Source organism: Kogia breviceps, chromosome 7 (genome assembly GCF_026419965.1).
Source record: "Kogia breviceps isolate mKogBre1 chromosome 7, mKogBre1 haplotype 1, whole genome shotgun sequence".
In the NCBI taxonomy this organism is placed as follows: domain Eukaryota; kingdom Metazoa; phylum Chordata; class Mammalia; order Artiodactyla; family Physeteridae; genus Kogia; species Kogia breviceps.
Window position 1 is genome coordinate 108130864 of NC_081316.1, and position 14838 is coordinate 108145701.

A 14838-nucleotide genomic window follows, 5' to 3' on the forward strand; every position below is an offset into this window, starting at 1 on the left:
TACCCTCAGCTGAGGGCCAGCTCGGAGGCTCTTCTCAGACCTGGGGCTGGGAAGGGACGGTGGGCTCAGATGTATAACCCGCCTTTGAGGATGAACGAGCACGCAACCCCTGCCTAGTCACCCCGGCCCCTTCAAGTCCCAGCAGGGAGGGTTTAGGGAGAGTGACGGGCTTAGGTAATTACCTCACAGGCCCCAGCTCCTCCTCTCCATCTCCCAGCCAGGCCACTGTCTTACAGGCATGCAGAGGTGGTAGTCTGAGGTGTCACCTGCTGTGTGTGAGGTCAGAGGGCTGGTGCTGTCCCATGCTGTACTGGAGGCATCAGTGCACACGGGGTTGAGTGGGTGCAGGAATGGGCCTGCCACCCCTCTCCCACCACACACCCAGGGCAGTAGGAGTCCCGTAAGTGCTGGCATCGGGCTCTGGGGGCAGCCGGACTCCTGCACCTGGGGTACCTTGGTCGAGGGCGTGTAACTCTTGCTTCTAACTACCCTTTAAGAAGGGAGCACAGGATGGCTCCAAGGGTCACCAGGCACCTTTCCAGGTGACCACCTGGGCAGGGGGGTGGCTTTCCAGGAGCCCAGGGGCCTGAGCGCCTGACTCTTCCTGAGTTGATCACCATGGAGAGGTCACAGGAGCCCTGCTGAGGGACACCCCACCCAGCGGGTCATGAACTGCTGGGAGGGCTCCTGGGCCTGGCTTCCCAGCCCCTGGGAAGTGACCTTTCTCTAGACCCAGGGTCCCTAGGCGGGCAGTAGTTAATAACAGCCAAGTGGTGTGAAGATTCGCTCTGTACCAGGCACCGTGCTAATCACACCACGTGGCCACATGCATTCGTTACCACTTCTAAACCTCCCAGTATCACATCCCCATTTTCCAGTGACGGGAACTCAAGTCCAGAGAAGACAAGACATAGATATATACAAGGCCACATGTGAGTAATAAAAGGCAGAGACCCCTTGGCTCCAAAACAACCAGTGGGTTCAGTCAATTTGCTGGGAAAGAAATAGTCAAACCAGTTGTTTGTGACCCTATAGACAAAACAGTTATCTAAGATTGACCTTCTGCATTCTCTAACTGGTGGCTGGGGGACAGTGCAGATCCTGCCTCGACAGCCGTCATCTCTGATTGCCTGCCTCTCCCTACTCTTCCCCTCAGCCCCCAGGATCCAGACTCTGCCCTCCCCGCAGGGAGCAGGGTGAGAGCCCCCCACCTCCGTGGGGGAGAAGATGGCAATCAGAGTCTGATCAGGAGCAGACACACACAGAGCACGTGACCTCGTGCGTGGGCACACACATACACACACAAATCATAAACCTCTCTCATACACACACAGAGGACATAAAAGCACTTGTAAAGAAACACGTAAACCAGCACAAATTATCATTACAGTGCAAACTGTGTACACAAGTGCCGAGGGGGTAGGAGTAATGGAATGATGCGACACGGGAGAGGATAATGGAGCTGTTTCCTGGGAAGGGTGCTTCTGAGCAGAGCTGGGCTGTCTGTGTGGGGGGTGGGGTGGGGGGGTGATTTGCAGAGAAGCTAGCTGGTGGCACTGTCTGCCCGCTGTCCAGGCTCCCTGGAGGGAAGGGGGAGCCACAGAGACCCTTTCCAGTTATCCCACAGCCTTGCTGAGAGGTGGGGGCCAAAGACTGTCACCTCTCCTCCTCCACAACTACCCCCTCCTTCGGTTCCAGCCCAGAGGCCCATTATCTGACTCCTGGGAGCCGTCGAAGGTTGGGAAGGGTGCTGAGGCCCAGGCAGGGGCGGGCACAGGGGAGCAGGGGCAGGGGGCTGTCATCTAAGTTCCCCAAAGGCTCATCCATCAACCAAGCGGAGATAATCAGAGTGCGCAGCCGGCCCGGGACACTGATTACTCTCTGGGCACTGTAAACACAGGGAATAAATCTGGGAAGGGGCTGGGGAGGAGGTGTCTCGGTAGCAGGGCCGGCCACCCTGCCTGGGAAGGGAGAGGCAGCCCATCCATCATTCTGAGAGATGCAGCAATCTAGGCCAATGAGATCAGGATGGTTTGGGGACGGGGGAGGTGGCCAATCATAATAAAATAATCCAGTGCAGTGTGGCTGCTCTGCTCCGATCTTATTCACACTCCAGGAGAAGCCCGTCCCTGCCTCGGCTCCAAGTTTTACCCAGGAGCCGCTGTAAAAGCTTCTGCCATTGACTTAAAACCCTCAAAGGAGGCCTGGCCCAGAGGGCACACGAGAGGGTCACGAAAGTGGCTTGACTCAAAAGCACCCATGGGCATTGCAGGCCCTGGGGCAGGCAGGCTCTGGGCAGAGCTGGCTCCTTTGTGCTGATAAGGCAGTCCTCAGGTTTGCATGGAAGTCAGATGGGTCTTAAGCCCTCCTTCCTCCTATTGCTTCCAAGTACTTCCCGGGTGCCGGGCGGATTCCAGCTCCAGGAACCGATCACATAGCTCTGGCCTGTGTCTGGGCCACAGAAGTTGCACCGTAATTCAAACTAGCGGAGCATGGATAATCTAGAACAGCAGAGGGTCTAGGAGGAATTTCTCTTTGGCGTCGAAACATATCAGATGACTGTTGTGCAGCTGAGTTACCTTCCTAATTAAGCAAGGGAGTTTGTGAGGCCTGAGCACATGTGGTAAACTGCAGGGTCAGGGTGTGCTGGAGGAGCACTGGCCCCAGGTGACCCTCAAGAGGACAGTCACACGTGAGCCATCTGGAGTCCACTCTTGGTCCTTGACCACAACACTGGGAAAGGGTTTTGATTTTGCTGCTCCCACGAGCCTCCTTCTTGGGACAGTTCGATACCTCAGCTGCAAGGCGGCCAATGCCTCTGTCCCCGGCTCCCTGTCTTGAACCTGCCTGTGGTACAGGAAGCAGCAGGCCCTTTCATCCCAGGAGATCAAAGCAGCCGGCACATGTGAACACCCTAAATCCTCTCCCTGACCCTCTCCCCAGGTAGGGGCCACCTCCCTTGCCATCTTTTGGGATCTCTGGGTGAGGGCAAGAGGGACGGGAACCTTCCAGAAGCTTAGGACAGGCCCTGGCATAGGATCAGTTTGCTGAGCTGTGGACCCACCCAGGATCTGGGGCCAGCCTGGGAACACCTGCTGGGGGCAGTTCCAGGCAGATTCTCTGAGAGGAGCTATTACACCTGCCTCTAGTCTCACAGTGAAACATGGTGGGAGGCCCCCAAACGGCATCAGTGATGCTCAAAGGGTCACGGGATGAGAGAGCAATAACGTCAAGACATTTCCCTCTAGCACAGGCACATTAATACTCCCAAGACACAACGGTGATGGTGGCAGGATATACCAGGAATGTAACAACTGTACTTTTAGTACTTGTAAGGTATCCAAAGGATAAGTAGTAACAACCTCCGAAACTCCCAGATGATAAGCACTAATAACTCCCCAATGCTCCAGGGAGGCCCCAGGTCACTCCTGCACCATTAAAGGGAGCAGGAGGGTAGGCTATAAGATGCTATGCAGCAGGGATGGGCATTCTTGAGGCAAGGTCCTGTGTTACTCCAGGCTTAGTAAGCTGTCTTCTTCCATCACCCAGAAGAGAGGCAGCTTAGCCAGGTGGTAGGATCGTGGACACTGGACCTGATTTCCTGGATCTGAATCCTGCCTTTGCCACTTACTAGCTATGTGACCAGAGGCAAGTTACCTAACCTCTGCTCAGGTCTCCTTCGTTCATATGTTAAAGACGGGGGGAAGGTTCCTCCACCAGAAGGAGGTATTGTTATGAAGACCGAATAAGTTATTACACGTAAGATGTTTACAGCAGTGTCTTGAGTGACTAAAAACTCTTGATAACGGTTTGCTATTATTGTTATCATCATCACGGTCCAAACAAGCAACGACGTATCCACTTAGCATGTACTATGCAATGATGTATCCACCTACTACAGTGCTATCAGCCCATGGTGTGGCCAACCCTGTGCAAGATCCTAGGGATTCCAGGCTCTGTCAACAATGGGCCCTGTCCTTTTGGAGCTCTCAGTCTTATGAAGATAAATCCCAGGCCCAAATAACTATAGCAAGATGCAGAGTGCTTATTGCCCTGGGTGGCATGGATGAGGTGCTGGGGACGGGGGGTGGGGGCTTTGAGTGAGAGAGGTTATCTCCAGCTGGGGGCTTCATGATAAAAGTAGCTCTCGACCTCAGTTTTTGGATATGGGAAATAAGGGCGAGTTGGGGGGAACGGCACGTGCAAAGGCACTGAGGTGGGAAAGCATGGGGTGTGTGGCTGGCTGGGCCTGCCATGCAGGGAGGGGTGGTGGGAGCTGAGCCAGGGAGGGGGCAGCCATCAAATGCTTCTGGGCTTGTGAATATCCTTCTCAGGCATGCTTTAGGTATATTCATCCAAGAAGCAGTGTAGGCAGTTTGGAGCCAGAGAGCCAGGAGTTGGGGATGGAGGCGAGCCAGGGGCTGCTGCAGGAGTCCCCGAATGAGGATGCTGCTACCAGCCCCTCCTGCAGTGGGATCCACATCAAGTGGGTCAAGTGGCGGCAAGGCTGGCTCGGCTCTGAGGCACCTCATCTACTTCCTTTGTCCCAGCAGCTGATAGCATTTGCCCAGGAGAGACCAGGAGTTGACGGAGGGGATACCTGGGGCGCTGCTCAGGGGTCAGGGAATGGAGCCCATGGAGTCAGCCCACCAATCCCACTTGGGGCTCGAATTCCAGACAAGCTGCACGGCCTTACAGGGGAGCATCAGGGGCTGGCATAGATCTCCAGCCCCCGTTTCTCCAGAGCAGGGCTGACTTGCCGACGTTTTCCCAAACAGCTTGGTGCTCCCACCTCCTCTAACTGATCTGGCGGGCGCTCAGGTGCTGAAGTGTGGGCTGGCCTGTGTGACCCCCGTGTGGAGCACATCAAGTGAGCCCGTGTGGGCTAAGAACCAATCACTCCGGCCTGGCACTCTCTTTCCTCTATAAGACTGAGGCTCCAAGAAGGGGCAAGGTTTTCTTTGCCCTCGTCTTGTTTTTCATGGCTATATCCACTGAGCCCTGGTGGTATGGTGGTGAGTGGCTGGTCTGCAGGGGGAAGAAAGATAAAGCGGAGGGGGAGGGCACGGGCAGAGGGGCTGGCTGTCAACAGATACCAGAATCTGCTAAGAAAGAAATAATCCCGTCTTTGGTGGGAAGAACCCCAAGATGGAACCAGGGCTCCATCACAGCAACTGTGGGCAAGTCACTCCACCTTGGGGAGAGGAGAGGGGCCAGGAAGCCCCTCTGGAGGCTGCCAGCTGGTGAACCTGCATCTATAGGGAATGAAAAATGCTTTTCACATTGGGTCCCCAGGTCTCTACCCCCACCTTTTGGACCGAAAGATGGGCTAAGATTCAGGCCAAGGCTGTGTGGAAGGCTCCAGACTCCACCTCTGCTGCTAGGACGTGTCTCTCAGATCTGTGTGTGGGGGTGGGCATGCTGTCCCCTGTGCCCTCTTCTATGGAATGACAATGATCTGCTGAGCTTCTCAGAGAAGGCGGACTCCTATGTGTAGCCCTGGAGGGAGCCGTGTCCTTGTCTCCTTAAGGTGGGGAGCAGAACTGAGGGTCCAAGTGGGCAGGAGGGACTCCATGTTTCCAGCTTTGGGGAACATGCATTCCAGGAATGTGCGGGTGCGGGTGGGGAAGGAGGACCCTGCTTAGGCCCACAGATCAAACTCGAACTCCCAATGGGACATGCTTGTGCCCATGGCCATTGGCCTGTTTTGCTGCCTGGGCCACGCCTGCAGCTGTGTCCCAACGGAGCCACCAAGCCAGCGGAACTAATGTCCTCTAATGAGATCCGGGCCAGAGTGGCCAGGCAGGTTTTATTGTCTGTGGCTTGGTAATGAGACTCCTCATAAACCGGGAATGAAATTGGGGTCTGCGTGGACCAGAGAGGGGTGGGGGATAGCTCAGGAGAGGGAATCGACTCTGCCTACCGAATCCCACCCCCCCGCCCCTCTCCACTGTTCCAGTCAAGTCCACATGCTGTCTGAGCACCGCTCTGCCCCGGGCCAGGTCCACACGCTGGCTGTGTGCCTGCCTGTGCCCGGAGGCTCTGTGCTCACACCTCAGGGGCCGTGCCCACGTCTCAGGTCAGATCCCTGGGAGTGGTGCTCTAACATCTGAAAGGACATGCTCCCCTTGACATGCCCCATCCCCCGCCAAGCTGTTCTGTTGTTGGGCATCTTGTGCTCTGTGCCAACCTGGGCTCTGTGGTCAGCTCCAGCTGGGCCACCCTCCAACCTATATCCTTAACTTATCCCTCACTTCTCCAGGGAGCCGCCATGCTCTGCTTGTTGTGGGGGAGCGTGGAAGCTGGTGGTTGCTGGCAAAGTGAATGACCACCTCACAGGACACATTCTCTCGTGGCCTGGCTCAGCCTCTTCCGCATCTGTCCAGCCCAGCCCATCTCATCTTCCTCATCTACTGAATCTGGAGTCAGAAGACCTGAAATCTAATTAATTTGGCTACACTGGCATGAGATGGTCAGCAAGGTACTAACCTACACCTCACTTTTCTCATCTGTAAAATGGGAGAACTACTGATACCCTTCACATGGGGTCACTGAGAGGATCAGCTGAAACTATGAACTGAAAAGGCTGTCACAAACATCTTTATTATTATTGGTGAAAGGACTGAGCCTTCAGCTGGAGAAACCAAAAGGACTTTCTACCAGTGAGAAAGGCGTGACCCCAGGACAGATTCTCTACCTCTCTGACTGTACCATCTCGCCTAAAGAGCCGGTACCGTGGACTGCTGGGAAAGGGTCCTGTGGCCCACCCTTCTCCCAAGTGTAGAAGTTTGTAGGGGCTGAGGCCCAGGCCCTCCATGCCAGCCTCAGGCTGCTGCCCCAGCCAGCACTCCAGATGGGCCATGGTGCTCAGCTGGGCCCCAGCCAGGGAGTGAGGCAGGTGCAGGGGAGAGCCCTCGGTGACAGGCTGCAGAACAAAGGTGCACAGCATGTGCTGCTTATGCCATACATGACCACAAGGGCTGGGCTCAGGTAAGTGCCTGCAGCCAACCAGGCCACCTGAGTCCCCCAGGGCTGCTGCAGCCTTTGCCATCATTTCCAGGTGGGGAAGAGAGGTCAGCAGTGGGCAGGCAGCTGAGTGGTTCTTTCTCAAGGGATTGTGAAGTTGGCTCTGCCCAGCTGGCAGACACAGTGGGGGCCGGGACCACTCAGAGGAAAGGTGTAGGGAATAAGAGCAGCTACGACTACTGCACATTTATCACATGCCTGGCAATGTACTAAGCGCTTTTCATAACATTACTGTCAATCTAATCTTCACAAACCTCCTTTGAAAGCTGTATTAGCAGAAACCCATTTTACAGATGGGAAAACTGAGGCCTATAAAGCAACTTAACCAAGTCCACTCAGCTGGCAATTGGTGGAGATGGGATTCAAATCCAGTCCAGCTGGCCTTGCTTTGCTCTCTCACTCTGCTGGGTGGCCAAGATGGGGTGATCTCCCGGTTGTGGGAAGAGGAACTGAGTTATCTGCTGCTCCCTCTTGACTGGGGCCTGGAACCACTGCTACTCTGCCCCAGAAGACTGTGAAACGCACAGATCCCATGACTCCCTGAGAATACATAAGCAATGCCCCTCCCTTACCCCAGAATAAACCTTGGGATTATCCATTGCCCTGAAGAGCCTACAGTCTGGTGTCAGGAAGACTTTCTTTGTGTCCTTCTTGGGTCTCTCCTGTTGCACTGAGTTCACCTCTCCTTGTCAGTGTTCAGATACTAGGTTTCATGTCTTCTCTCCTATCTTTTCCCTCTCCCCATTTCCCAGTTCCAAACAGCACAAGAGAATCCAGAGCTTAAAGGGTTACCCGGACTAAGGGATGTTATCTCCAGCTCAGGGCTTTCCCTGTGCAAGGTGATCCCTGCTCAGATCTTAAGTTACCTCCTGCCCCAGCCAGCACATCTGCTGCTGGCTCTGCAGACCTGGTCGCTATGGAGAGGGGCGGGCATCATGGGGCAGAAACATTTGCCAGCTGGACTCGGGCACAGGGTCCTGGGATCCCAGGACTGCCCTCTTCCCCACTCCTTGCCCCTCATCCCCACTTGCCTTTTCAACAAGGGGGCTCCTGCTTTCTGCTGAATGAACTGGGATGCTTCCAGGTACATGTATGTTGCCAACCTGGGCACACATATGGTTCAGCAGGGCTCTTCACAGCCCACGACTCAAGAGCTCCTTTTTAAATGCCCAGAGTACATCACCTTTCTCCAGCTGATCCTTTTCCCCAAATATTCACGGAGGAAGCAAAGATGCCAAAATAGTAGCTGAAACTCTATTTCTTGTGGCCCCCCCCCAGCCGTTCAGGAATCCTGAGAAGCAGCAGAAAGTCTCTCCAGGTGAGCATCTCCCTGTGAGGATGCAGAGGGCCAGTCTAAGGCCAAGAGCAGAGCAGAAAAATAAGGCAGTCTCCAGGCTTCCCAACCCCAAAGGATATGGCAGCTCATCTTGGAAGGAGCTGGCTAAGGGCAAATCCTAGGTCTCCTCCAAAGTCACCCTCACTGACACTCTGACATAAACACAGGTGTTACCAAGGCTCACAGCCACTCACAAAATCCTAGTTGGAAAGCCATAAGAAATCAATTACATGTGAATATACATTTGATGTTTATTTATGGCCCCTACACCACGGTGACCCACAGATCCCAGTGCACACACCTCCTTGTCCTAGTCCCCATGGGTCTGCATGTGCACAGTAAATTGTAGATTACCAACACATGCACACACAGTCTTGCACATGTGTGTGTGCACCCACTCTATACTGAAGGTGAGGCCATATGCAGATTGTCAAAAATGTTATAGCCTGAGTCCCATAGCTGGCTAATGTCCATTCTAGCCTGGCCCACTGGCTAACGTTCAAAGTTAAAAAAAAAAATCAGCAAAACAGGTGAATATACAGACACCCTCACTGTTTCCCCCAGCAGGTAGGAGCCATTCAATTTACCAGGTTAACCAGGAAAGATACAATCAGGAAAATTGAAGGTATATTCACACCTCCCTTGGGTATTTTCTGTTTGTGCTGAACAATGAACATTAGTCAGCTGCTAAACAATGGCAGTATCATAGGCACAGCAACTGGGGCTGACCCCCTGCCCCCCACCCTCCCCAGCCTGGCCCACTTGCTCAGCCGTCAGCACTAGGGTTCTGGCCGGAGACCATCCTGGCAGTGTACAACTGGGTCCTGGGTCAGGCCAACGAGGTGGATTTATTGTGCAAAGCTGGGCGGCCGAGAAGAGAATGGATATCAGAGTCTAGGCCAGTATCAGGCGACAAGGGGGCGGCCTGTCCCATAAACACAGAGAGTCAGGCTCAGAGACACTTTCTAGACCACTCAGCCCAGGGTGCTGGGCCCAGGCTCTGCCATATCTCCTCCTCCCTTCCAGCCTTGACTATTTGGCCTTGAATCTGAGTCTGAGACATTCCACAGCGCTGCCTCCGAAATGGGCACTGGTTTTCCTGCTTACCCGCGCTACAAACCCCAGGCCAGCAGGATTGGTTTTGCCATAACGTCCTGCCCAGCAAGACAGAGCACACCACTGTCTGTGAGCGATGGGGAGAGAGGAGAATAACCCAACAGTCCTGACACCCCAGGTTTCGAAGGAAACCACCATGACAGCAAGCTCTGCATAGGCTGCAGAGAAAGGGGTGCTGCGGCCCAACAGGTCTTCTGAGGGTGTGCGGGACACCTGGGGCGTGTGTTCTCTTTCCAGACAAAAGGTTTGGGGAAGCCAATTAGGGAGGGTGTGGTATAGGTGGGACACCAGCTCAGCGCACCTGCTTCTAAGACAGGTTCTCTGCTTCCTCTCCCGGGCTCCTCCTGTCCTTCTGCGATGCAGCCCCCGTACCGTGCCCCACTGGCCCTGTCCTCTGAGTGAACAGATTCATCTCAGAGGCTTGTGGGGCTTCACCACCCTGCCTGCTAGTCTGTGTTGTTGAAAACATACTTCTGTGCTTACACATCAATAGCCGGATTTGGAGTGTTTTGAAGTCCGTGGGCCACCACACGCAGCCCGGGGGGGCTCCCCTCCCCCACCCCACCAGGCTCCTCTCCTCCACCCTCCATGCCCCCTGCCATAGCCTAGGAGAACCCAGAAAGGAGCATCAGGCTGGCAAGTCCCCAGAGAGAAGCAGCAGCGGGCAATCAGGAGGGTGCCTGAGGGTGATGGCAAACGGGGTGTGGGAGGGCAGCTTCTGGGCCCACCAGCCTCTGTCCAAGTGTCGTGTGGGCACTACCACATCCACCTCCCTCCCTTCACAGAGGCACCAGGGCCACAGGCACCGGGTAGAGGAGGTTGGCGGGTCGGGGAACTCTGGCTGCCCCGCTGACTGACGCTACCCAGCCATGACAATTACAATCAATCAAGGAGGCTTATTAACTGCCTGTCTGAGCTGAGTGGTTCCTTCTCTGCGTCCCACCCCCTCAATCTGTAGTTTTGGTGGGGGGAGTGTCTACACTTGAGCCAGGTGACAGTGTCACCTCCCTGCCCCCACTTCCTGAGTGGGAAGAAGCAGGGCAGGCCTCCAGCCCCGCAAAGAAGGAATGAACTACCAAGCACAGCACTGCAAATCTGGGGAAGAGAGTAACAAAAGGAGGGGAGAATGGGGGGGGGAGTGAACTTCCCCTCCCCAAACCTTCCCGCTCTTTGTCTGACCCAGGATTAGGTTAACCCCTAATATGCTGGTCCACACAGGCCTCAGGAAAGCTGTCCTTTTGCTGGGTCCTGGGTGTGGGCAATATGGGATTGAAGGGTTCCCAAGAAGCCCAAACCCCGGTGTCAGACAAGTGCTAGAGCCTGAGCTTCTAGCATCTCCTGCTGGCTTCCCAAGAGGTCCAGGGAAAGATAAAGACCTCTCATTCTCACCACCACCCTGCTGCGTGGAGGGACTCAACCATGCCTCTTTGAAATGGGCAGTGACACCTGTGTGCCCAGGAACTTACCCTCACCCCGCACACCTAGCAGGGCAGCGCCCCCCAGGCTGCAGGGCCGGGAGCACCGTGGTGCGGGCTTTCACAAACCACTTTCTCTGCCATCGGCCACTCCGAGGCATTTTCAGAGCCCTGGCAGTGAGCTGGTGGGGGACGGGGTACAAAAGTGAATGCGGCCAGGTTCCTCCCTTCCAGAAGTGCAGGCCAGCTCCGCAAAACACACAACCTGGCTGGCCCTCAGATAACAGACCGCCCTCCGAGTCTGCAACGACGCACGTACCTCCTCCGCGGAGCTGAGACCCAACATTCTCGCCCCGCGCGGAGCCGGTCTCTCTGTACTTCGACCCCTTATTCTGCCACCTAAGGCCGGGGACACGTGCTCCAGCCAAGCCCCCACCCTGCCCAGCCCCCTCCCCAAGCCCCCCATCTAGCTAGCGCGGGAGGTAGTCTCAGGTTTCCTTCACGAAGGCTGGAGGAACTCCCCCAAACCCCTCCCCCACCCCACTCGCCAGCCCCGACTGGCGCGCGGTGTCCCCAGCCACCGTGGGAGCCAGGCAGCTTCCCCAGGGACACAAAGGGTTAAATCCAGGCGAGGGGACTCGGTCGGATTTGCCTCCTAAACGCATTTTCCAGTTCATTCCCCAGCACAAAACGCCCGGGCCAGTCCCAGCCTCCGCCCCCACCCCATCCGTCAGAGGGGCCACCGCGGGCCACCGCCGGGGTCGGGCGTCGCGTTAACCCCTCGGCCGCCAGCATCTCAAGGAAGGACACGCGGGGCACCCTCGGGAAAGTGGGTCATGCAGCTACCTGGCTGGCACGAAGCCCGCGGTGCCTCCTGCGGGGAGAGACCCCCAAATTGCAATTGCAGTTCCGAGGCGAAGCCCAGCCCTGCGCAAGGCGGGGAGGTTGCGATCTCGCGCCGCTGGGGCCTCACCCTCTGGGTAAAGGAACCGCAGGTGAGCCCTGCCGCAGGAGCAGGCTCGCCGCGTCGGTGGTGGGGCGACGCGGTGCGGCAGAGCCCGAAACCATCTGGCAAAGGGGCTGGTAGAAGAAACGAAGCCCCCCTGTTATCCACCAAGCCCTGCAGCCCACCAGATCCGAGACTGACGCCCTCCCCCGGGGCTGTTGTTTCGTACCCCGAGACGGTGATTACGGTGATTATTTTGCATTTATGTAACATGCAGTGTTTGCAAACTGCTTCCCGAGCTGAGAGCTGGTTATTAAATAAATAGAACGCTATTACATATTATTATTTTTGTGTGAAAAACTGCGCGGAGAAAGTGCTTTCTTGCTACACAGAGACGTGCATCCTACTGCTTCCCTGCACGGCAGGCTGTTCGGCTGCTCAACCTCTCTTTCTCCGCCGTGCCACCCGTTACCCCCCTTACCTAAGCCGTGACCCAACTTTTCTGGCTCCTTTCACTCCCTACAACACAGACGTGCCTGCCATCCAGCTCCCATCCCGGGGGAGGCACTGGATGGGGGTGGGGGGGGGAGGCAGAGGCGGAAAGCGCTCACCTGGGAGGAAGAAGGCGGTCAAGCCGAGAGCGAGTCCCCACCAGCGTCCAGCGGCGCCCGCAAGCCCCATCCGAGCCATCGGGGTCCGGGGGTCCGGCGAGAGGGGCCGCGAGGAGAGCGCTCCTCGCGCTCCAGAAAGCAGCCCGGAAGACGAAGGCGATCCCTGCAGGCCGGCGGGCGCTCTGAAGATCCAGGTCAACCTCAGCCTTCGGCCGGGGCGGGGTGGGCTGGGTGGGATCGGCGCGGACGCAATCCGGGCCCCGGGCGGCCGCCGGCTCAGAGGCTCGGCAGATGCCCGCCGCAAGTTGCACGAGTCATGCCCCCTTCTCCTCCTCCGCTCTCCTCCCCGCGCCGGTCCCCGCCCTCTTCTTCCACTCAGAGCCGGGCTGGGGAGAGGGACCCACCCCCGGCGCGCCCGGCTGCCCGGCGCGGGCTCCCGGCCCCCGGCGCGCTCACACCCTCCCGCTCGGCTCCAACTTGAAGGCGTCCATGGGCGGCCGTCCTCCGAGGGCGGCGGGACGAGCGAGGGCGGCGGGCGGGCGGCGCGGTGGGCTCGGGGCCCAGGCGGAGGGCGCGCGGCTCGGCGGCCCAGGCGATCGGGCGGTGTGGCTCCAGGCGAGGAGAGCGACCCGGGGCGCCGCGTCCCCGCAGCGCCGCAGCTGCTCGCTCTGCCGGGTCCCAGCGATCCGCAACAATGTGGAGCTGCCCGGGCACCGAGTCGAGCCGCGCTCGCTCCTCTCCCTCTCTTTCTCTCACTCGCCGAGCTCCAGCCTCTCAGCCGCTCTCCCCGTGATGTCAGCCCGAGGGGGAGGGGTTAGCGTTAACCCCCTCCTGGCTCCCACGCGCGGCCCGCGCTCGGCCCCGGCCTCCGCCCCGCCGCGCACACCTTCCGGCCCCAGGCAGAGGCGGATCCCTAGCAAGGGCCGTGGGGTCGCGCTCAGGCCTACTGATCGGGAGATGCCCCTTCGGTCGCCTTTCCGCCGGGGAGAGGGCCGAAGGGCTAGCCGCCCTCCTCCGTCGCTGACAAAGGGAGGCAGTGACCCCTAGCGGCCGGCGTCAGGGAAGAAGCCGCTCGGTGGGGGTGGAGTTAGGACGGGGTGGAGGCGGGGCTGTGGAGGAGCGGGCGTGCAGTACGGAGAAACCAGGATCCAGCAGTGTCCGTCCGAGGCGAAAGGGCTCCTCCAGGTCCTCTCCTCCAACCCTGGCCCCACTTTACAGATGAGGAAACAAAGGCCCAAAGAAGGGCAAGGCGGCTTGCCCCGGGGCATGAGCAGAAAGTGGCAGGGTTCGGATTAGAACCCAGTAGCTCCTGCCTCTCTGCATCACCTGAACGCTAAATGGAGAGGCAGCTATGCGGGGGGACCCTCCGGAAGCTGCCAGAGAAGTCGGTGGTGGGCATTCGTGGGTGAGATGGGGCCACTGAGGTTTGTGGTCTTTTCTAATACACGCTCCCTTCAGGAGTTCCTTTCCGAAAAACTGAAGTCCCCTGCCGTCCCTAAATAGAGCAAGAAATCTTGCTCTGCCCCCTTTGCGGAACCTCTGTTTTGAGCGATTTGCAGGATACCCGCGAAAGGGACCCATCCAGTGTCCGCGGCAAGGCAGGGACTCTCCGCCCCATCCCATTCACCACCCACCACATCCGGGTGTAGTTGGCTTCCTGCCAAGGTGGCTGGGCCCTCTGGGCCCTTGGCATCCCGGCGCCTGCTCTCTGTTCCTTCCCAATGGACCCCATCCTCTCCCTCAAGAGGAGACAGACAGAAAGAGTTTCCCACTACGGAGAAGCAAGTTCTTCCCGGACGCCTGACCAGACAATGCTGCCTTTGCCCATTGCTGCCCTTTGCCCAGCAGGCAGGAACAGAGGGGAAGTGGCCCATTCCTGATAAAATGTAAATTCTAGTTCCTGGGAGTAGGAGGAGGAGAAAGAGGATGGGCAAGGAGGACACCGCTTTCCCACTATTTGGGATCTGGCCCTGGAGTGTCTCTTGGTTTCCTGCTGAAGCCTGTAGACCAAAGAGCTCACGTGAACATTCACACTCATTCATCTATCTTTTACATTTAACAAATGTAATTGGGCTTCTTTGTACCAAACACCATACCAGGCTTGGGGATACAGAGACAGCATCATTGCCCTAAGGGCACTCAGTCTAGTTAGGGGGCAGAGGGGGAAGACAAACAGAAACAGATGTTATAAACAAGCATTTAATGTGTGTGGTGTGTCCCGGAGGTGTGCACACCTGATTTGATGGGTCTCAGAGAAAGTGCCCAGTTCAGTCTGGGGTGGGGTGGGGATCAGGGAAGGCTTCTGTGGGGAAGGCACCCAGTAGCTGAGTGAGTTATCTGTCAGACAGAGGCAAGTGCTGGAGGAGAGAGGCATTAAGCTGTAGCCTG

General features: G+C 57.2%; 1 protein-coding gene across 4 annotated transcripts in view; it reads right to left on the reverse strand.

Annotated features, from left to right (window-relative positions):
- Positions 1 to 13468, reverse strand: part of NECTIN1 (nectin cell adhesion molecule 1) — a 90327-nt gene extending 76859 nt beyond the window's left edge. For 2 of the 4 annotated variants that reach the window (XM_067039142.1, XM_067039143.1), the window contains exon 1: positions 12451 to 13252. In XM_067039142.1, coding sequence (XP_066895243.1) covers positions 12451 to 12529 — 79 coding nt within the window. In that variant the 5' untranslated portion in view covers positions 12530 to 13252. Of the gene's footprint in view, positions 1 to 11739; positions 11763 to 12450 lie in introns of those variants that run through there. The other 2 variants (XM_059070614.2, XM_067039141.1) reach the window with 2 other exon arrangements.
- Positions 13469 to 14838: the final 1370 nt, after the last annotated feature.